The 23,331-nt window shown below is 41.1% G+C and overlaps 1 protein-coding gene and 1 pseudogene across 1 annotated transcript; one reads left to right on the top strand and one right to left on the bottom strand.

The window, feature by feature from the left end:
- The first annotated feature begins 232 nt into the window (after positions 1-232).
- Positions 233-15,163, top strand: LOC109909679 (homogentisate 1,2-dioxygenase-like; annotated as a pseudogene).
- Positions 15,164-15,793: 630 nt separating this feature from the next.
- Positions 15,794-17,861, bottom strand: LOC109909528 (NADH dehydrogenase [ubiquinone] 1 beta subcomplex subunit 4-like). The gene is made up of 3 exons (XM_020508543.2): positions 17,650-17,861; positions 16,936-17,079; positions 15,794-15,960 (listed from the first exon to the last, which is right to left on the bottom strand). The coding sequence occupies exons 1-3, from the start codon at positions 17,824-17,826 to the stop codon at positions 15,898-15,900; spliced, it is 384 nt and encodes a 127-aa protein (XP_020364132.1). The 5' UTR covers positions 17,827-17,861; the 3' UTR covers positions 15,794-15,897.
- Between the last annotated feature and the right edge of the window lie 5,470 nt (positions 17,862-23,331).

Below are 23,331 nucleotides of genomic sequence, written 5' to 3'. Positions count from 1 at the left end.
CTCGTCCTGTGGATTTGCATGCCTATCAGAGTAGTCATGTATGTTTGTATTGTGTGACAAGTATGCAAACAGATGACATAAGTAGCACGACTCAACATTGACGCCAATCAAAGTTCTTATCAATGTTAAACAAAAAGCAAAAACACAGGTATACATACTGTCCCAATATCACCCAATATGTCTGTTTTAAAGACTAGGCCTATCACTGTCCAGCCAACTGTCTGTCCCCTAATATGTGGCTCTCTTCCAGTACCTGAGTGGGTTTGGGAATGAGTTCTCATCTGAAGACCCTTGCTGTCCAGGAGCCTTACCTGAAGGTCAGGTAACATTCCATAGATGGTTGGTTGCTTAGCAACAAAACCGACTTGTGCACAACTATGGGGCAAAACAGATGGGGTTGGCTTAGATTGTTGACAACATGTAAACTATATTTAGACTCCAATGTTTATTGAAAATATACACACATCTGCACAATGAGCATTAGTTGTCTCTCAAATATATACATTGTTACAGTTGTTGGTTAGCTAGATTTTTTTTGGCCATATTACCACATGACATCAGTCTAAACACCTCAATAACAGGATACAATGAGCTGAAATGAGTCACTTACAATTCAACACATGGTAGTTTCTTGACATTTTTGCTAGCTATCTGGCCATCCAGAATCACAACAGCACTCAGACTTCTGTCCCTATGAAGTGCGGGCATTGTTTTTATGACGTCAGCTAACCAGTCTATACCCCTCACTTGTTATCCAGCAACACCCCCTTACACCCACTTTACCACCGGCATAAGGCAGTTTCTTTGGACCCCCGCAAGATCGGAGTTACCCCCCCCAAAAAAAAATCCAATGTGTCAGTCAGACAGCCACATACAAAGTAGGTCTATACAGGGTCGCAACTTGGGGTTTAGAAGTGTTGGGGACATAACTTGGCGGTGGTCTGTATTTTTTTGGGGGGGGGGGCATCTAAAGCTAATTTCCTGCATATATACACAATCTAATATGACCCATGGCCCTTCTAGCTGTCTCTATTTAGAACAAAAAGTAAGCAACAATGTCCATAATCATCAAGCTAGGTAAGAGATCATTATTAAATACACTACCGTTCAAAAGTTTGGGGTCACTTAGAAATGTCCTTGTTTTTGAAAGAAAATAAATTTTTCTGTCCATTAAAATAACATCAAATTGATCAGAAATACAGTGTGGACATTGTCAATGTTGTAAGTTACTATTGTAGCTGGAAACCGCAGATTTTTTATAGCATATCTACTTAGGCATACAGAGGCCCATTATCAGCAACCATCACTCCTGTGTTCCAATGGAACGTTGTGTTAGCTAATCCAAGTTTATAATTTTAAAAGGCTAATTGATCATTAGAAAACCCTTTTGCAATTATGTTGGCACAGCTGAAAACTGTTGTACTGATTAAAGAAGCAATAAAACTGGCCTTTGGACTAGTTGAGTATCTGGAGCTTCAGCATGTGTGGGTTCGATAACAGGCTCAAAACACTTTCTTCTGAAACTCGTCAGTCTATTCTTGTTCTGAGAAATGAAGGCTTTTCCATGTGAGAAATTGCCAAGAAACTGAAGATCTCGTACAACCTGTGTGCTACTCTCTTCACAGAACAGCGCAAACTGGCTCTAACCAGAATAGAAAGAGGAGTGGGAGGCCCCAGTGCACAACTGAGCAAGAGGTAAAGTACATTAGAGTGTCTAGTTTGAGAAACAGACGCCCTACAAGTCCTCAACTGGCAGCTTCATTAAATAGTACCAGCAAAACACCAGTCTCAACGTCAACAGTGAATAGGCGACTCCGGGATGCTGGCCTTCTAGACGGAGTTGCAAAGAAAAGCCATATCTCAGACTGGCCGTTAAAAAGAAAAGATGGGCAAAGAACACAGACACTAGACAGAGGAACTCTGCCTAGAAGGCCAGCATCCCGGAGTCGCCTCTTCACTGTTGATCTTGAGACTGGTGTTTTTGGCACAATGATTAACACACAGGACGAGACCGTAATCATCTGCGCAATCCACAATGGCACAAAAGCCAAAAACACAGAGCACAGGTACTCACATGCCTCAACGGACATAGTAACAATAATCAACAGCCCAATGGAAACCAAAGGGCACACTTATACAAGTACTAGTCATTGGGAATAGGAGACAGGTGTGAGAAATGAAAGTTCCGGAGGGATCCATGACAAGTATGGCAGACCCCCAGGGCCAGGACTCTACAGCCCAGCAGCTAGGGATTGCCTAAATAGGTATCTCTCCTGACGTGGGCATGTTGTCAATACTGACTCCTTTTGTCAAACAGTATTCCATATAAGGCATCCAGACCTTATGAAAGTTGCACAGTATACCCTTAATCTTGTAATAAATCAAGTCTAGTGATACATAACTTGACATTTCTGTCATCCATTGTGGGAGGATAACCAACCTGCATTTCTTAGCCGCTATAAATGCTAGGTTACACAGATTCTTCTGAGAACAGTCTCCAGTATCGACATTTCCAAACAAACAAAATTAGGGAGAAGGAAGAATCTGTAGACATGCTGAGATAAAATAACATACTCTTCCAGAATTCAGACAGCATTCACAAGACCATAACATATGCAAATATGTCCCCTTTTGTGTTTTACACCTCCAGCAGAATAATTTAATTTCTGGATGCATGATAATCAGTTTCACTGGCATATAGAATGTTCTATGGATGGTCTTAAACTGCAACCATTTCTGTCAGATTATATGAACATGACTGGACATTCTAAAATATCTATATCCATTCATCATCGTCAATAGCGCCTCCCAGGTCTTCCTCACATTTTCATTTTACATATTTTGTGTCATTGGGGAAAGCCTCTATCAACCCTTGATACAGTTTGGAAATTAACTTTAGATGTTTGTCAGACTGCCTTAAATTAGTTTCAATCTTTGAAGCTTTTTACTTTTTCTGTGTTTGCTGCACAGAGAGAATAAAGTGTTGTGTCTGCTAAAGTTGGCTGCCTGACCCTGATGCTCAGATGAGGCATGACAAAGAATGACCTTGGTGTACATTTATACATTATATTATCCAAGAATAGAACCAATGGTTCAATAATTGAAATGACCATTATTCCCTGATCCCAGGCTGTATCCTACCCATCAACTCAACATGGAACTTTGTATCATTGACTGATATTGTTAATATACTGCAAAATTCACCCGAGTGCCGTAGACTGGTCTTCCCTGGCTGTCTGACCCTGCAGGGAAATCTGTCACCATCTGATCCTGCTAAGACATGATGAGCACAGTGTTGTGTACTGACTGTGCACCATGACAGTGAAGCCTGTAGAGTTGTTTATACCGTGTCAGTGTGAAAAGTAAGACATTAGCTAGGGAAACTGACAGATCAACAACGTTACATTGCTATACTGACTAATAAAAACTTGCATTGCGCAGCAAAAAGGTCAGAATATCAGTCTTCAATAATTTGGCTGCTGGTTTCATTGTTTGATTCAGGTCTAGTGTGATTGAAGCAAAAATAATAGCTAACGTTAGTGAGCTAGCTAGCTAGTTACAGTTAGCCAACTAATGGTTCAATGGTACGTTGTCACATTTACTTCTGTTGAAACAGGACAAAACAAAGGCTACAAAACATTTCCATACACACAAGAGTTGTTAGATACTGCTAAATGACAGATAGCTAGAGGCTAGCTAGAACTGAACTGACTGTGGTAGCTACTAGCTAGCTAACTAAACTAGCAGCTAGAAGTTCATTCACTTCAGTGGAGAGGCGATGAAACATTATCTAACGTAACATGTCAGTTACAATACTAGCTCAGTGCTGGGAATAAATACATTGTTTTTCTATCAAACAGCAGTTAACTTGCCAGCTAGATCAGTCAACTAAAGAGTAGCCAGTTTCTGCTCTGCTTGCTTTTACGTCTCAGAGAAAAAGCGCAACAAACACAGACAGCAGCTGCCTCTGTTCATCTCTCCCGTGCTGGTCCTGTACACCAGCATTTTAGATGCTTTCCCTCCACACAGCTAGCCTGTCCACATGCTCTGTGATGTCCATGCGGTTCTAAATCCAGCCGTCTAAAACCGGAAAATAGCATACCCAACCGCTCTGAGGCATCTGCATGGTCCTAAAGCACACCAGTGACTCATTTTGTATCACATTGCAATAATACAACTGGGGGAGGGGGGAACCAAACACAATTTTAGAATGTGGGGGGGGGGTCATGCCCCCCCGTCCCCAGTGAAAGTTGCGCCCCAAGAAACAAATACTTAGCGTCCTGTGTAAGTAAAAAGGTTTATTAATTACTTTTTGGAGGGGTTACTGTCAAAATAATGTATTAAATAACAAAAATAATAGACATTGATGACAGGCGCATGGGCCCCTAGAGCTCATAAGCAGGGGGCAGCGGGGGTGTCCGGTACACCAGTGTACGTTACTCCCCTCTAGGATGTTAAACCCAGCTCTGTTGTCTCAGCAGAACAACCCTCAGGTGTGTCCCTACGGTCTCTACGCTGAACAACAAGCTGGTTAGCTGGTGCCTCCTTGTATGCAAATTATTTAACAGATATTCGGAATGTATTTATTTTAAGACAATTATTGGTGCCATAAGTCAATGGTACTGCCTGTCAATGATTTTAGAGACCAGTATAATGAGGATTTAAATAGTTTGATCATCCAGATCTGTTTATACCTGATTGATATCCAGACACAATGTGTGCCTGGCTACCTCTGGAGGTGGTCAGGACAATCAGACACCTATCTAAAAATGTTGGCACAATCAGAACGTGGACAAAGGTCGCATGTTAACACTAGGTATAGGGCAGCAGGTAGCCTAGCAGTTAAGAGCGTTGGGCAAGTAACCAGGGTTGGGTAGTTTACTTTCTAAATGTAATCCGTTACAGTTACTAGTTACCTGTCTAAAATTGTCATTAGTAACGTAACTTTTGGAGTACCCAAACTCAGTAACGTAATCTGATTACTTTCAGTTACTTTTTGATTACTTTCTTCTTAAGAGGCATTAGAATAAGACAAAAATACAATCCAGCAAAGGCATTTGGTTTGTCATCATAGTGGTCTCTGAACAAATGTAAACCTGCGCCTTTTTTAAATTCTGAATTAAATGCCATTGGAAATACAGAAAGATGCCATAATGTAATCCAATAATCTAATTACAAAATGTTTGCTTGTAACAGAACTGATTACATTTATAGTTTTTTTTGTACATGTAATCAGTTACTCCCCAACCCTGACAGTAACCGAAAGGTCGCTAGTTTGAATCCCAGAGTCAACTAGGTGAAAAAAATATGTCCATGTGCCCTTGAGAAAGGCACTTAACCCTAATTGCCCCTGAAAATAGCTCTGTATAAGAGCTTCTGCTAAATGACTAAAATGTAAAAATGTAATAAACAGGACTTTTTTCATACACTTAATCATGCACATACACAGATATTATCTCTCTTTTTCCTAATTCCATTTCCTTGTTTCCCAGTTGGTTCTACCGTATCCTGCCGTTTGTCCGTCACAAGCTGTACACCGCAATGCACTGTGGGAGCCTAACAGAGAAGTGGGATGAAGTGGAACCTGACCCTAACCAGGTAGAGAGGTAGACCGAGAGAGAGAGAAATTAAATGGACAGGGTTTGGAAAGTGAGACAATGGAGAGAATTAGAGTGCGAGATTAGGCGGAAGAAACAGAAATTTGGTTTTGAAATGTTTTTTTTCTTCTCACTGTTAGCTGCAATTGCTGCCATTCAGCATCTCCAAATCCATTAAACCCTCTGGCTTTCCATGATAGCGATTAGCTGTTTCTGGTAGAGCCTATCTTCTTTCCTGGGTCTAATTGGTTCTCCCATCTGTCAATCATAGGGTCTGTACACCCTATGTGGAGCAGGAGACACTAAGTCCCACAACAGGATCGGCATCCACATGTTCACCTGCAACACCTCCATGGTTGACAGGTGTGTGTGTGTCTCCATTGTATGATACCATTATATACATACAGTACTACATACACAATTTGATCTCTCCCATCGTTGATCTTCACAACTCTATGCCCAATGTCATGTTTTTAATAAAGTAGTCTCTGCTTTTCAGTTGTTTCAACAACTCAGATGGAGACTTTCTCATTGGTCAGTCAAATATGCCTTTGGTTTTTGAAGTATACATAAACACAATATAACATAAGCAGTCTTATATACTCTCCCACTTTCCTCCCCCTTGCAGTGCCCCAGCAGGGGGAGATTGTGATCACTACAGAGTTTGGGAAGATGATGGTGGAACCCAACGAGATCTGCGTCATCCAGGTGAGACGGCAACACCTTTCAACCTTTCAATCTCAGCTGTTCCTTTTACCTGTGTCAAGACTCACCAGATTCCTCTAACCTTTTTCTCTCTCATCACCTGACTCTCTTACCCATCCTCTTCACCTGTCCATCACCTCACCTGCATGTTCCCTGTGTGTTGCAGAAAGAAATGCGTTTCAGTGTGGATGTGTTCGGGGAGACCAGAGGCTACGTGTTGGAGGTGTACCGACCTGGGACCTATAGGTGTGTGTGACACCCGTTCACCCCTCCACGTGTCAATGCCTTGTCAACTCTCTGACTCCGGTGGCATGATATGACGACTGCAAGGTAGCCACAGGCTACACTGTCATCAGCAAGTACCAGGGCAGGCTCTTCTCCAGCCAACAGGTGTGTGTGTGTGAGGACGTGCTTGCTTGTTTCTGCTATGTGCGTGAGTAAAAACGTGTGTGTCTTTGGGTGCATGTTCTTGCACAAACATTACAATATACAGCATTATAATTCACGATAGTAGCTTGTAATAATGTATACATGGGACACCACTATTTTAGCATTTGGCTAGCCATCCCAACACTGAGGCATAAATTCAATCAGATCAAGCGTTAATGGGCGATAGCCGACACCCGCATAGCTGATGTTTTGGCAATGACGGAGGTGGAACTGTGTTGGAGCTGTCAAATCGGTAAGCAGCTGCTCTTGTGATCATTGCCATGAAGCCACGCCCACCCCACTCGCATTAGAAGTTCAGAACAAGAAAGTGTAGGCTATATAGAAATAATGAGGATTTCTATCAGTCAGGTGTAGATTACATCTCACATTTCAGTGTTACAACTTGTCAACAAGGCTGCATGGGATTTCTCTTAATGCGACAGCCAATGGCAACGTCTGCTTTAGGCATAATACCTGGAGCTGCTTGTGGATTTGACAGCTCTAACACAGTTTCACCATTGACACCATGCAAACATCAGCTATGCGGATGTCGGCTAAAGGGGATCTGATTGAATCGGGCCCTATTAGCAGTTAGCTGTGAGTTGTACAGACTATTAAAGTGAGGCCTATTAGCTGTGAGTTAATACAGAACAGCTATTGGGTTATATTAGCAGTTAGCTGTGAGTTAATACAGAACAGCTATTGGGTTCTATTAGCTGTTAGCTGTGAGTTAATACAGGACAGCTATTGGGTTCTATTAGCAGTTAGCTGTGAGTTAATACAGAACAGCTATTGGGTTCTATTAGCAGTTAGCTGCGAGTTAATACAGGACAGCTATTGGGTTCTATTAGCAGTTAGGTATGAGTTAATACAGAACAGCTATTGGGTTCTATTAGCAGTTAGCTGTGAGTTAATACAGAACAGCTATTGGGTTCTATTAGCTGTGAGTTAATACAGAACAGCTATTGGGTTCTATTAGCAGTTAGCTGTGAGTTAATACAGAACAGCTATTGGGTTCTATTAGCTGTGAGTTAATACATAATAGCTATTGGGTTTTATTAGCAGTTAGCTGTGAGTTAATACAGAACAGCTATTGGGTTCTATTAGCAGTTAGCTGCGAGTTAATACAGAACAGCTATTGGGTTCTATTAGCAGTTAGCTGTGAGTTAATACAGAACAGCTATTGGGTTCTATTAGCTGTTAGCTGTGAGTTAATACAGAACAGCTATTCGGTTCTATTAGCAGTTAGCTGTGAGTTAATACAGAACAGCTATTGGGTTCTATTAGCAGTTAGCTGAGAGTTAATACAGAACAGCTATTGGGTTATATTAGCTGTGAGTTAATACAGAACAGCTATTGGGTTATATTAGCAGTTAGCTGTGAGTTAATACAGAACAGCTATTGGGTTCTATTAGCTGTGAGTTAATACAGAATAGCTATTGGGTTTTATTAGCAGTTAGCTGTGAGTTAATACAGAACAGCTATTGGGTTCTATTAGCAGTTAGCTGTGAGTTAATACAGAACAGCTATTGGGTTCTATTAGCAGTTAGCTGTGAGTTAATACAGAACAGCTATTCGGTTCTATTAGCAGTTAGCTGTGAGTTAATACAGAACAGCTATTGGGTTTTATTAGCAGTTAGCTGAGAGTTAATACAGAACAGCTATTGGGTTCTATTAGCTGTGAGTTAATACAGAACAGCTATTGGGTTATATTAGCTGTTAGCTGTGAGTTAATACAGAACAGCTATTGGGTTCTATTAGCTGTTAGCTGTGAGTTAATACAGAACAGCTATTGGGTTCTATTAGCTGTGAGTTAATACAGAACAGCTATTGGGTTCTATTAGCAGTTAGCTGTGAGTTAATACAGAACAGCTATTGGGTTATATTAGCTGTGAGTTAATACATAATAGCTATTGGGTTTTATTAGCAGTTAGCTGTGAGTTAATACAGAACAGCTATTGGGTTCTATTAGCAGTTAGCTGCGAGTTAATACAGGACAGCTATTGGGTTCTATTAGCAGTTAGGTATGAGTTAATACAGAACAGCTATTGGGTTCTATTAGCAGTTAGCTGTGAGTTAATACAGAACAGCTATTGGGTTCTATTAGCTGTGAGTTAATACAGAACAGCTATTGGGTTCTATTAGCAGTTAGCTGTGAGTTAATACAGAACAGCTATTGGGTTCTATTAGCTGTGAGTTAATACATAATAGCTATTGGGTTTTATTAGCAGTTAGCTGTGAGTTAATACAGAACAGCTATTGGGTTCTATTAGCAGTTAGCTGCGAGTTAATACAGAACAGCTATTGGGTTCTATTAGCAGTTAGCTGTGAGTTAATACAGAACAGCTATTGGGTTCTATTAGCTGTTAGCTGTGAGTTAATACAGAACAGCTATTCGGTTCTATTAGCAGTTAGCTGTGAGTTAATACAGAACAGCTATTGGGTTCTATTAGCTGTTAGCTGTGAGTTAATACAGAACAGCTATTGGGTTCTATTAGCAGTTAGCTGAGAGTTAATACAGAACAGCTATTGGGTTATATTAGCTGTGAGTTAATACAGAACAGCTATTGGGTTATATTAGCAGTTAGCTGTGAGTTAATACAGAACAGCTATTGGGTTCTATTAGCTGTGAGTTAATACAGAATAGCTATTGGGTTTTATTAGCAGTTAGCTGTGAGTTAATACAGAACAGCTATTGGGTTCTATTAGCAGTTAGCTGCGAGTTAATACAGAACAGCTATTGGGTTCTATTAGCAGTTAGCTGTGAGTTAATACAGAACAGCTATTGGGTTCTATTAGCTGTTAGCTGTGAGTTAATACAGAACAGCTATTCGGTTCTATTAGCAGTTAGCTGTGAGTTAATACAGAACAGCTATTGGGTTCTATTAGCAGTTAGCTGAGAGTTAATACAGAACAGCTATTGGGTTCTATTAGCTGTGAGTTAATACAGAACAGCTATTGGGTTATATTAGCTGTGAGTTAATACAGAACAGCTATTGGGTTCTATTAGCTGTTAGCTGTGAGTTAATACAGAACAGCTATTGGGTTCTATTAGCTGTTAGCTGTGAGTTAATACAGAACAGCTATTGGGTTCTATTAGCTGTTAGCTGTGAGTTAATACAGGACAGCTATTGGGTTCTATTAGCAGTTAGGTATGAGTTAATACAGAACAGCTATTGGGTTCTATTAGCAGTTAGCTGTGAGTTAATACAGAACAGCTATTGGGTTCTATTAGCTGTGAGTTAATACATAATAGCTATTGGGTTTTATTAGCAGTTAGCTGTGAGTTAATACAGAACAGCTATTGGGTTCTATTAGCAGTTAGCTGCGAGTTAATACAGAACATCTATTGGGTTCTATTAGCAGTTAGCTGTGAGTTAATACAGAACAGCTATTGGGTTCTATTAGCAGTTAGCTGTGAGTTAATACAGAACAGCTATTGGGTTCTATTAGCTGTTAGCTGTGAGTTAATACAGAACAGCTATTGGGTTCTATTAGCAGTTAGCTGAGAGTTAATACAGAACAGCTATTGGGTTATATTAGCTGTGAGTTAATACAGAACAGCTATTGGGTTCTATTAACAGTTAGCTGTGAATTAATACAGAACAGCTATTGGGTTCTATTAGCTGTGAGTTAATACAGAATAGCTATTGGGTTTTATTAGCAGTTAGCTGTGAGTTAATACAGAACAGCTATTGGGTTCTATTAGCAGTTAGCTGCGAGTTAATACAGAACAGCTATTGGGTTCTATTAGCAGTTAGCTGTGAGTTAATACAGAACAGCTATTGGGTTCTATTAGCTGTTAACTGTGAGTTAATACAGAACAGCTATTTGGTTCTATTAGCAGTTAGCTGTGAGTTAATACAGAACAGCTATTGGCTTCTATTAGCAGTTAGCTGTGAGTTAATACAGAACAGCTATTGGGTTCTATTAGCTGTTAGCTGTGAGTTAATACAGAACAGCTATTGGGTTCTATTAGCTGTTAGCTGTGAGTTAATACAGAACAGCTATTGGGTTCTATTAGCTGTTAGCTGTGAGTTAATACAGAACAGCTATTGGGTTCTATTAGCTGTTAGCTGTGAGTTAATACAGAATAGCTATTGGGTTCTATTAGCAGTTAGCTGCAAGTTAATACAGAACCGCTATTGGGTTCTATTAGCAGTTAGCTGTGAGTTAATACAGAACAGCTATTGGGTTCTATTAGCTGTGAGTTAATACATAATAGCTATTGGGTTTTATTAGCAGTTAGCTGTGAGTTAATACAGAACAGCTATTGGGTTCTATTAGCAGTTAGCTGCGAGTTAATACAGAACAGCTATTGGGTTCTATTAGCTGTGAGTTAATACATAATAGCTATTGGGTTTTATTAGCAGTTAGCTGTGAGTTAATACAGAACAGCTATTGGGTTCTATTAGCAGTTAGCTGCGAGTTAATACAGAACAGCTATTGGGTTCTATTAGCAGTTAGCTGTGAGTTAATACAGAACAGCTATTGGGTTCTATTAGCTGTTAGCTGTGAGTTAATACAGAACCGCTATTGGGTTCTATTAGCTGTGAGTTAATACAGAACAGCTATTGGGTTCTATTAGCAGTTAGCTGCGAGTTAATACAGAACAGCTATTGGGTTCTATTAGCTGTGAGTTAATACATAATAGCTATTGGGTTTTATTAGCAGTTAGCTGTGAGTTAATACAGAACAGCTATTGGGTTCTATTAGCAGTTAGCTGCGAGTTAATACAGAACAGCTATTGGGTTCTATTAGCAGTTAGCTGTGAGTTAATACAGAACAGCTATTGGGTTCTATTAGCTGTTAGCTGTGAGTTAATACAGAACAGCTATTCGGTTCTATTAGCAGTTAGCTGTGAGTTAATACAGAACAGCTATTGGGTTCTATTAGCTGTTAGCTGTGAGTTAATACAGAACAGCTATTGGGTTCTATTAGCAGTTAGCTGAGAGTTAATACAGAACAGCTATTGGGTTATATTAGCTGTGAGTTAATACAGAACAGCTATTGGGTTCTATTAACAGTTAGCTGTGAGTTAATACAGAACAGCTATTGGGTTCTATTAGCTGTGAGTTAATACAGAATAGCTATTGGGTTTTATTAGCAGTTAGCTGTGAGTTAATACAGAACAGCTATTGGGTTCTATTAGCAGTTAGCTGCGAGTTAATACAGAACAGCTATTGGGTTCTATTAGCAGTTAGCTGTGAGTTAATACAGAACAGCTATTTGGTTCTATTAGCAGTTAGCTGTGAGTTAATACAGAACAGCTATTGGCTTCTATTAGCAGTTAGCTGAGAGTTAATACAGAACAGCTATTGGGTTCTATTAGCTGTGAGTTAATACAGGACAGCTATTGGGTTATATTAGCTGTGAGTTAATACAGAACAGATATTGGGTTCTATTAGCAGTTAGCTGTGAGTTAATACAGAACAGCTATTGGGTTCTATTAGCTGTTAGCTGTGAGTTAATACAGAACAGCTATTGGGTTCTATTAGCTGTTAGCTGTGAGTTAATACAGAACAGCTATTGGGTTCTATTAGCTGTTAGCTGTGAGTTAATACAGAACAGCTATTGGGTTCTATTAGCTGTTAGCTGTGAGTTAATACAGAATAGCTATTGGGTTCTATTAGCAGTTAGCTGCAAGTTAATACAGAACCGCTATTGGGTTCTATTAGCAGTTGGCTGTGAGTTAATACAGAACAGCTATTAAGTTCTATTAGCAGTTATCTGCAAGTTAATACAGAACAGCTATTGGGTTCTATTAGCAGTTAGCTGTGAGTTAATACAGAACAGCTATTGGGTTCTATTAGCAGTTAGCTGCGAGTTAATACAGAACCGCTATTGGGTTCTATTAGCAGTTAGCTGTGAGTTAATACAGAACATTGAACAGCCATCCCCAATGATTTAACGTGAAACGCCTGACTGTTCTTCTCAGCAGCAGGCTCCGGTCTCGTCTCCCTTACCAGCCTTAATCACTAATAATTAGTTAGCTCGTCCAGGAGTTCCCGCCAGATACCTGCCTGTCCTTTCAGAAGGGGAGAAAACCTTGCTTGAGTTAAGCACTAATTTCAGCATATTTCACTGGGGAATGATTTCCCGCCCTGCTCTGAACGCATCCTGTCGAGCAGGTAATTGGATCGACTTATTTTGTCTGACAGTAGGGGATTTTAAGGAGACAGGGCGAAAGGATGTGTGTGTGTGTATGTGTGTGTGAGGGAGGTAACTGTGGAAATACCTGTGTTAGAGGGAATATTTGCATGGTGTATACACCGGACCCTTCTTTCTTTCGTTAACCTCTCTCCATCCAACCCTCTCTTTCTCTCTTGTCTCCCTCTCTGGGTTCAGACCAGGTGTTGGGGCTTGCTCTTTCCCCGCACCTAACCTGAGACTGCAAGGAGTGTGTGTGTGTCACACACAGATTGGAAGTGGAGTGGGTGGGGCAGATTCCATCTCTGCTGCGTCTCATCCTGCTGTTTGGTCCTCCTGCAGAGAGATGAAATTGCTCAAATTAACTTATTATTTGCTTGACTGGGCCAATATGTTTTTGTTTTGTGTGTGTGTGTGTGTGTTTTCTTGTGCTACGTTTTTAATCGAGTCTGCCAGAGTTATCACAGGAACTGTAATGCCCAAGAGATTACCTGCCCTGGGGTCCTCAGACCCCCTGGGTGCATGGTGACTGTGTGTGTGTGTGTGTGTGTGTGTTTGTACTGTATGCAAGTGTGCTAGTATGTGTTTTATGGTGTATGTCTGTGGGAGTAGGAGGAATATCTGTGTGTGAGAATGTGTGTGTGCTTGCGCACATATGACAAGGTACATGGGTCAGCCCTGAAGACAGCTTGAGCTGTAATGAATTATATTGATTTTAGAGGTACCATTGAATGTCTCTTTCACAGTGACATTATCAGAACAGCACTGCTATATAAAATTGCTCTGGTTTTAACAATCAAGATGAAGAAATATCTCTACACCGTCTCCCTCTCCCCCCTCTCTCCGAGCCGCGGGCGCTGAAAGTTTGGGAAAGTTTGATTGTGAAGCCAATTACGGCATAATATCTGCTGGAGCTGAGGATCACAAAGAACGGGGTAAATATAAAAAAAGAGCAGAGAATGAAAAGAGGTACATTGTGTTTTAAATCAGCCCTTATCCTCCCCGAGTTCTTTTTTTCATTTTTTCATGCAGCTTTTACGGCTGTTTTTTCAATTCTGAATATCAAGGGCCCTCTTGCCTAAAATGAACATTGGCTTGAGGTAAGGCTATATCTCAAGTTCAAAGGGGCGGTAGACCAAGCGGTGCTGCTGCGGTCCCTGCTATACATTTGTTTATTATTCTGTTTCTTCTTGTGTGTGTGTGTTTGTAGGATTTCTCTCCCTTTAACCTGGTGACGTGGCATGGGGACTACACACCGAACAAATACAACCTGGAGAACTTCATGGTAATCAAGTGTGGCCTTCGATCATGCAGTGAGAACCTCACACACAGGCAAAAAGTCAGAGGTCCCTCCCCTCTGACCTTCTCCTCCAATGGGCTTTGAGAAGGTGACGAGGAGAGGATGCCAGGAGTATGGAATTTAGATCTTCCCACAAATGCATGCACACACACTTATCCTTCCTCTCCTCCATCTCTGCACCAGGATCCTTCCATTCTCACGGTGTTGACGGCCAAGCCCACACGTCCAGGCGTCACCATCGCTGACTTTATCTTCCCCCCGCGCTGAGGAGTGGCTGACCACACCTTTAGACCCCCCTACTACCACAGTATAATAAACACACTAACCCTCAGGAAAAAAATCTCTCAAATAGCTACTTCTTATGCTTGTCTTTAGTTCTGTTACTGACACCTTTGTCCGTTCTAGCATGCCCCTCTAGTGACTACCTTTCCCCTGTCACTAGTCCCTTTGTGTGTTTTATAGTAGTGTGTTTGTGTTATGTCAGAGCACCCCCTGTCTGTGTTCCAGGGAACTGTATGAGTGAGTTCATGGGGCTGATTAAGAGCCACTATGAGGCCAAGGAGGAGGGCTTCCAGCATGATGACCCCTCACGGTCCTGACGGAGACTACTTCGAGAAGAACAGCACCACTCCCCTCAAACCAGAGAGGGTGGCCGAGGGGTCCATGGTAACACACACACACACACGATGTGATCACAATTCTCGAACAGCTGTACATAGTGGGACATCAAGTAACATCCCTCTTCATGTTTGAGTAGTCGTTCAGTATGGCGGTAACTAAGTGGGGCCTAGAGATGTGTCAGAGGCTGGACAAGAGCTACTGACAGCCACTCCGCAAACACTTTGACCCCAACTGGAGGCCCAGCAAACAGAGCAGAGGCAGAACAGTCATTACTTCCCCTAGATCACCAGAAAATCCTCTAGGATTTAATATAACACGACAACACTGTGGCTCAATACATTTTATACAATGGCATTGTTGAATACTCATTTTTGATTGGCTTGAAGGGCATTCTAGAGCTTGCATTATTTCCCTATAAAGCACGGTAGCAGGGTAAATCAGCATGGTAGAATTCAATGGTTCTAGTTCATTCTTACATGTTCTATGTATGAGCTGCTTTTGAAAGCAGAAGTCGAATTGAAGACATTGCCATTTTTTTATTCGATTTTCATAATAGCGAGCTAGGACTGATGGTTTAGTTAGCTAAACTAGCAAGTCTGTTTGGTTACCAAGGCAACTAACTAATATCCAGTCAACTTGCTACCTACTTCAGTAGGTCAGTGGATGTTCCAACTGGAAAATAATGCATCTACGTGGAAGGTTAGTGTCACTCCGCTGTCGCGCCGTGGAACACACCTTCAACGTCGTTCATTCCTTTTCCTTAGAACGAATAGCCTCTTGTTGATTATCCCTTAAGATATCACTCACAGCGTAATATTGAGTGCTTGGTTAATTTGATCTATGCTCGTTTCTTTGACCAGTTCATTAATAAATTGCACTGGACAGAAATGAATGAATAAATACTCTGGAAGTCTTATTAGCGTGTTTTCATTACTTTGCTGCTCATGTCATTCTTAGCCCTTCGATGTTTGTAATTACAGGCAGACACTCATTTTGTTTTCAACAATAACGGAAGTTTTATTCAGTTACCAATAATAGATACACACTGACATTATCTCTACAACACTTTACATTGGAGGTCCGTGATGAGCAAACTCAGTAGGCGAGCTTGAACTTGCGATCGTAGGTCCCAGCTTTGATCTGCTCCTCCTTCTTGTCCTGGAGACAAGAGGGGGTTAGTGTGGTCCCCATGGCAACAGAGATGGCATCATCACCTAAGCAACGTACTCATCCTCCACTGCTTAGAATATGAATGAATGTCTCATGAATAAATACAGGGTCGTTTTTCTTCCTCTCAGTTGAAAAATAGCAGAGGAATTACAGCACAGTGTGACAATGGCACACTCAGTACCAAGGTCTCTGTGACATCTCTCTGATTCAGGGAGAGGATCTCAATAACAATGGAGGAAGGGGTGCCATGTAGACTAAAATGTCACAGACACTACAGAGAATGGTTGCAGAGTATAAGATGAACTTAGACATGAGCAGCACATGTTCTTCCTCCTATAGTTAGGTAGGCCTACTACATTCAAACAGGGCCATCAGACTGTGCCCACTAGTCATCTAACAGACACAAATGTAGCCTAATACGGCAGTGATGTATGAGACCTCCGAGACAGTATTAAATCACTCTGTTCATTCATCTTAGCTCATCGACATGGTGAAGTGATCATTTTTTCATTATGGTGAGCGAATCTGCTTTGAAGCTTTGTCTGACAATATTTTTAAGGTTTCTCTCAAACATTTTTGTAAGATCAATCTTTAGCACACTACATAACAGTTGCAAATCAACCCCTAACCAAGGCAAAGGACTATTTTTAACTAACTAACTTTAACTAGGCAAGTCAGTTAAGAACAAATTCTTATTTTCAATAACAGCCTAGGAACAGTGGGTTAACAGAACGACAGATTTGTACCTTGTCAGCTCGGTGGTTTGAACTTGCAACCTTCCGGTTACTAGTCGAACGCTCTAACCACTAGGCTACCCTGCCGCCCCATTTCAGTATGATCAAATCTATTCAATCCCTTCATATCTAAATAAAGTGCCTTAGTATAGAGGCTATGGTGGATTTTGAATAGACCCCTAAAGTCAGGAAATGAGCAGGATAAGGGGTTGTGTCATCTCATCCATACCCTGTCAGTTTTCAGTACGTAGTACAGGACGAAGAGGGGCACCACTCCGAAGAGCCCACCTAGCAGCGACGTCTTCTTGGTGGCTCTGAAGTGGTTGTAGGGGTTGGTGCGTGCGTACACCCAGCGTGTCAAGGCAGGGTCTTCCTGTAAACACAAAAGCAGCAGCATGTAAGTAAGCATTTCTCGGTAAGGTGTACAACAGTTGTATTCGGCACATGTGACAAATAAAAGTTGATGTCATTAATGATGGCCATTCTTTGAGAGTCGATGCCAGTCTTATTGCAGTCAACTACTACGCAGGGCGGATACGGTTGAATGCAAACAGTCATGTCGTCCCAGAATACATGTTACTGAATGGAACCCAAAATTGTTTAAATAGCAAAATGACTATGAAATTCTAACATCAAGGTCACATCAACTAAAGTAGCTAACACCAGGCATCATAAAACCAGCTTGCCTAAAGTTAGCTCGCTTACTCTCAAAAACGTCCTGTGATGTTGCCTGTTGTTGGATTATAAATTAGCAAGATAGCTAGTTACGTAGATATACATAAGACGGCATTTGCTGAATAGCTCAATTGCCGAATGCAGGTACATTAACTTGTCGGGTCGGGTTCTCAGTCTGGCTAGCGAATGCTTGCTGGCTACCAAACGTTAGCATTACACTGGTGAACTGTGGGTCTGACATTAGCAAGCTAGCTAGCTCTGTACTTACAATAAGCTCTTTTCTGTGGGGGTTGTTTAGCTGCATCTGATATTGTCTCTTCAGCTGAGCCCTTAAACCAGCCCTCTCCTCCTCGGCACGTCTCTGGTTCAGCGAAAGGTTGAAATATTCAGCTGGGTCCAACGTTTTTGGCCGAGTGGCCAAGGGCGCTTCTCGGTAGTCCGCCATGTTTGTGAGAAGAGACAGGCAACGTGATTGCCTCAAAATCTCGCGTTATCTCGTCCAGCAGTTATGTTTCCCATGGCAACACGAAGCGTTCAAAAAATCGAATCAAATCAAACTTTATTTGTCACATGCGCCGAATACAACAAAAGTGTAGACTTTACCGTGAAATGCTTACTTACAAGCCCCTAACCAGAAAAGATTGACAAAGTAGACTCAAATAAAAAGTAATAATTAAAAGTAACACAATAGGAATAACAACAACGAGGCTATATACAGGGGTCACCGGTACCGATTCCACACCGAACTGTCAACTTTTGAGTGCCGAAAAATTTCCACAAAGACTTCCAAACATCAAAGTCCAATATATTTTACATAGAGTGCGTTACAATATACATACAATATTTACCAGCAGCATACCACCCTGCATCCCATTGCTGGCTTGCTTCTGACGCTAAGAAGGGTTTGTCCTGGATGGGAGACCAGATGCTGCTGGAAGTGGTGTTGGATGGCCAGTAGGAAGCACCCTTTCCTCTGGTCTAAAACAAATCCCAATGCCCCAGGGTAGTGATTGGGGACATTTCCCTGTGTATGGTGCTGTCTTTTGGATGGGGCATTCACCGGGTTTCCTGACTCTCTGTGGTCACTAAAGATCCCATGGCACTGATTGTGAGAGTAGGGGTGTTAACCCTGGTGTCCTGGCTAAATTCCCAATCTGGCCATCATACCATCATGGTCACCTAATCATCCCCATTTTACAATTGACTCATTCATCACTGTAACTCTTCCCCAGGTTGTTGCTGTAAATGAGAATGTGTTCTCAGTCAACTTACCTGGTAAAATAAGGGTAAAAAAAATGAATGTTCCAATACCATGACAATGCTTGAACCAAATCAGAAGACCACTTTTGAGATCTGGGGGAAAAAATCTAAGAAATTTCGATTTTCGAGTGTAGTTGTTAGTTGCCTTTTAATTCAAGTGTACAGGAACCTAGCACTGTTGATTTGGTTAGCAGTGTTTCTGTTGTACACGAGAAGGAGTTTGCTAAATAAATGGCCACTGGATTGAAACATAACATAGGCTACTTTGTAGCTAGTTAACATTTAATAAAGAATGTTTTTGGGAAAGCCTTTCCATCCACCAGAAGCGAGTTAAGTCTATCATTGGCATCGCTATATTTGTCCTTTTCCTTAATTGTTTGACACCTAAAAGCAGTGATGGAAAAAGTACTCAATTGTCATACTTGAGTTAAAGTAATGATACCTTAATAGAAAAGGACTCAACTAAAAGTGAAAGTCACCCTGTAAAATACTACAAGTAAAAGTGTAAAAGTATTTGGTTTTAAATGTACTTAAGTATCAAAAGTAAAAGTTAAAACCATTTCAAATTCTGTATATTAAGCAAACCAGACAGCACAATTTATTCTTATTGTTTTAATTGACAGATAAACATAATTTACAAACAAAGTATGTGTTTAGTGAGTCTGCCAGATCAGTGGCAGTAGGGATGACCAGGGATATTCTCTTGATAAGAGTGTGAAATTGACCATTTTCCTGTCAAAACATGAGTACTTTTAGGTGTCAGGGAAAACGTATGGAGTAAAAAGTACATAATTTTTTTTTTTTGGGGGGGGGGAATGTTGTGAAATAAAAGTAACATTTGGCAAAAATATAAATAGTAAAGTACAGAAGAGAGATTAAAGTAGATGTCACGTGTCAAAATTTTGATTGATGACCCTATGTGAACCTATGTGAACTCTATGTGAACCCTATGTAGTGATGACGTGTGCATGTCTTCTGGTCAGGCAAGCCTGGTTAGGTGGGGGCTATGGGGTGAGTAAGGGTCCATTTGACAGGCCGTTAATGATTGATGACCCAAGCCTGATAGGCAAGCCTGGTTAGGTGGGGGCTATGGGGTGAGTAAGGGTCCATTTGACAGGCCGTTAATGATTGATGACCCAAGCCTGATTTATGACCCTATGTAATGATTTATGACCCTATGTCATGTAGAAGGGTGCATGCCCAGGGTTGAGTAAGTGACCATGTGTCAGGTCAACCTGTTACTGTTTCTCACGGTTTGGGTTGGTTAATGCCCCTTATAAAGCGCCTGAACAATTCCTGTTTAAGAGTGCACATGATAACCCCCCTGAATATTAAACAAAAATGACACCTATGCCAATTTTAGGGATGTTATGCTCGGCTTGTCATGAACCCAGTGACCAAAGCCTTGAAGAAGTTCTGTGTGAAGCTCCAGAATGTTTTAAAGGATTTTTGGGTACGAGTGAGGGCCACATGTCTTACATATTCCACCCGGAGGATTCTACGGTAAAGATATTCACAGACCGTGGACCCAAACCCCTTTATCCTGCAAAACCTGGGAGTTTTCCCCCGGCTCTGGGGATGAGAGAATGGCTAAACATCAGGCTGGCTCTTTGTAAAATTGAACAGGTCCTGAGTGTTACAAATGTGCCAGGATATGCGTTGGAAGAACAGGTCTGCGGCCGCAGTGATCTCAAGGCTCTAAGAATTGCTTCAATGGACTATAGCCCTGACAACAAAGTGACAATTTTAGCCTGTGACCTTTATGATAAGTCTAATGCTACAAAGTCTGTCAATTCTCCTGTAGCTTCCAGAGCACGCAAACATGTAAACTTTTTTATTCCTGTGTTTAGTTTTAAATGGGTGGATTATCCAATTTTCATAACACTTATGAATAAGCTGGACATTCTCTTCCAAAATGGGGAACAGTTAAAGCGCTGGGCGAGGCTTTCCTTGAGACAGAGTCAAGACCAAAAGGCCCGACGGAGGATCTACCCCTGGAGTGAAAACTTACCAAGTGTTGATGGACCTAGCAAGAGAGCCTTGCCTTTTGAGGGCGAACTCGACACGGACAATGGCGGTTGGTTGCATAAGCTCCCAGGATCTGTAAGAAAGGCATCGTAAAATACCTTAAGAATGTAAGGATATAAAATGTATGTACTAAATATTTTGAATGAAATAAATGGTTTTAAAATCAGAATCTCACCACGTTATGAACTCTCGCGTTTGTTCACTCTTAGCGCAGTCTGTCCCTGAGAAAAAACTTGCGGAAAAAGCCATGTGCGCGCGTATGTGCGTGAGGGAGTTTTCTGTAGTGGCTGTGTGTGTGTGTGTGTGTGTGTGTGTGTGTGTGTTTCAAAAACAGAAAAAGGGGGGGCGGGTTGTTTGTTAAAAAAATACCCTTGCATGCCTGGTGGGTCGTTTGAAACCAAGGTTTACACTAGCCTGCAAAACAGATGCCTACCCCCCCAACAATAATATTGTGTCTTACGACTCCTAATCTTAAAGGCCTTTCATAAAACTATTTTTTTAGGTGGGCTAAAAAGTCATTCATCCCAGCGATGTCGAGACCAACCCACCCCCATGCATCTAGGTGCTAGCACCCCGGAGATTTTAGAAGCTCCAAAAGGATCCTAATGTTTAGACACACCCAATACCATGTGTTTGAAATGTGTCAAATATACCATGGGCGGGGGTATAGCCCGAAAAAAAACGACAAACCCCAAATGCTATGTAAAAAATCATTCAGGGGTTTTTCTCTAGGTCGTAGGGTACAAAAGCGCTAGAAACCATGGGCAATGTTAGCAGCGTTTTAGTTCCGATGCAAACAGCACCTCCAGAAACTCCAAGAATCGTTATCGGACTGAAGCGTTAAAAAAGATAATCGGGGAAAACAGTCTAATGGATCTATCGCAAGGTGAGTTCTTGAAATAAATCTTTATTAGATTTGGTTGTTGTGGGGAATTGTTTGAAAAGCGTGGGATGTTATAGAAATATTAAACAATCATTAGGATCAGTATGCTTACCGTATAACAAGGCAATATTAGCTAAAGTGATTATAGCTTTAATATTGTCGAATGTTTTATAGATTCTGAAGCATTCACGCAGATACTCCGAGGTATAACTGAGCTCGAACCATCCAATGGGGCTCCGGAACAAAGTGCAGACAAACAAACGCCTGCCCTGAATTGTAAACGTAAGTAAGCTCCAAGAATTCCATACATAAAAATATTTATACCTTAAAAACAAAAAGTGTGGGCATCTTATATTAAAAGTTATTTTATATGTTTACAGAGGACCTAAAGCCTAGAAGGTTAAACGAGGCCCTATGGAGCCTGAACGGTTTCTGCGAAGCATATGACTACGAGACAATTCTGCCCTACTCCCAGGATGTATTTACACAAAAGCAGCGAACAGAGACTTTAAACGGCAGGTCAACTCCCCTTGGCCAGGACAACGTTGTCCCCCATATTTCTAAACACCAAAGGATAATTAGTGCTCAGATCCACAGTTCCGCTTCACCCGAACAATTCTACTTGGCCGATATTCACGAGACGTCGTTCCAAGGACAAGGTATGAATCAATTATATATTATTATTTATATATATTATTATTTTAATATTTATATATTTTTTTTATGCCGGAATATGTTAAAACAAGGCCTAATGCTGTTTTTTTTTTTTTTTGTTTGTTTTTTTCAGGCTCACCATCTACCGAACCTGCAGATGCTGTAATACAGGTTGAACAAAGACATCAGCCCCTGGTTTCAGAGCTTCTTCAGAACAGCCCTCGTCAAAAAAGCCGAGGTATTTAATTAATGTATTGTTAATATATAGGCTTATATCTGAAATGTATTTGGCATTTTTAACATATTTTAGGGTTAATAACCTATTTTTGTATGTATTATTTTTATTTCAGACTCCTCACCGGCTTATAAACACAACGCACAAACATCGGAGGATGCCCAGACAAGCATCCCCGAGGAGGCTCCAAAGACACCAGTCAAGAAAACAGCGAAACCTGATGATGTCAAAGATTTAAATGACATTTCTGAGGTAGACGATTTGATGTTCTGTGAAGCTGCCAACCTTCTTGAATCGGCCAATTCTGTGGGGGAAACAGCAGATTCTGAAATAGACCAAGAACGTTTTTTCAAAGCGTTTACCCTGGGTTTAAAATCACGAAAGGCTCTACTCCAGAGGCGCATGTGTATTCTACTCGAGCATCAATACAATCAGGATGTGTCATTCTGGCGTAGCGAGCTACCCCGTATGTTAAAAAACATTAGGGCTAAAACAAGCAAATACCGCCGTTAAAAAACACACATGTAAACACACACACACACACATCCTTAATTAGACAGATGGCGCCCCCTATAGACCAAAGTGAGACAATTGAAACCCTCTTAGCCATGATCCCTACAGAGCTCCAAGATATAGTTAACCATATGAATGATTCGGGGGTAATTGACATAATGACAATAGATGAAAATCTATTATCACAGATTCCCTCCGAACTCATAGACATTATTACACGTATGAATGAGTCAGGGCCTTCCGAGGAAAACATGTTAACACAGATTCCCGAAACCATCATATCTCTAATTACCCAGCTTAACGCGAGCCCTAGGTTTAATTCGGCCCCACAGACACCTCTAAGACAGCCTTTAACAACATTGTCCGAAGAGTCTGAA

This window comes from Oncorhynchus kisutch, linkage group LG18 (assembly GCF_002021735.2).
Source record: "Oncorhynchus kisutch isolate 150728-3 linkage group LG18, Okis_V2, whole genome shotgun sequence".
In the NCBI taxonomy this organism is placed as follows: Eukaryota; Metazoa; Chordata; class Actinopteri; order Salmoniformes; family Salmonidae; genus Oncorhynchus; species Oncorhynchus kisutch.
This window is presented reverse-complemented; position numbering and strand designations above follow the sequence as displayed.

What these genes read in the sequence shown, in the direction of transcription:
- LOC109909528 (XM_020508543.2), bottom strand. Translation starts at nt 17,826, where the DNA reads ATGGCGGACTACCGAGAAGCGCCCTTGGCCACTCGGCCAAAAACGTTG. An exon ending in CCCACAGAAAAGAGCTTATT is followed by an intron (nt 17,080 to 17,649) that starts GTAAGTACAGAG and finishes TTGTGTTTACAG; the next exon opens with GAAGACCCTGCCTTGACACG. An exon ending in ACGTACTGAAAACTGACAGG is followed by an intron (nt 15,961 to 16,935) that starts GTATGGATGAGA and finishes TCTTGTCTCCAG; the next exon opens with GACAAGAAGGAGGAGCAGAT.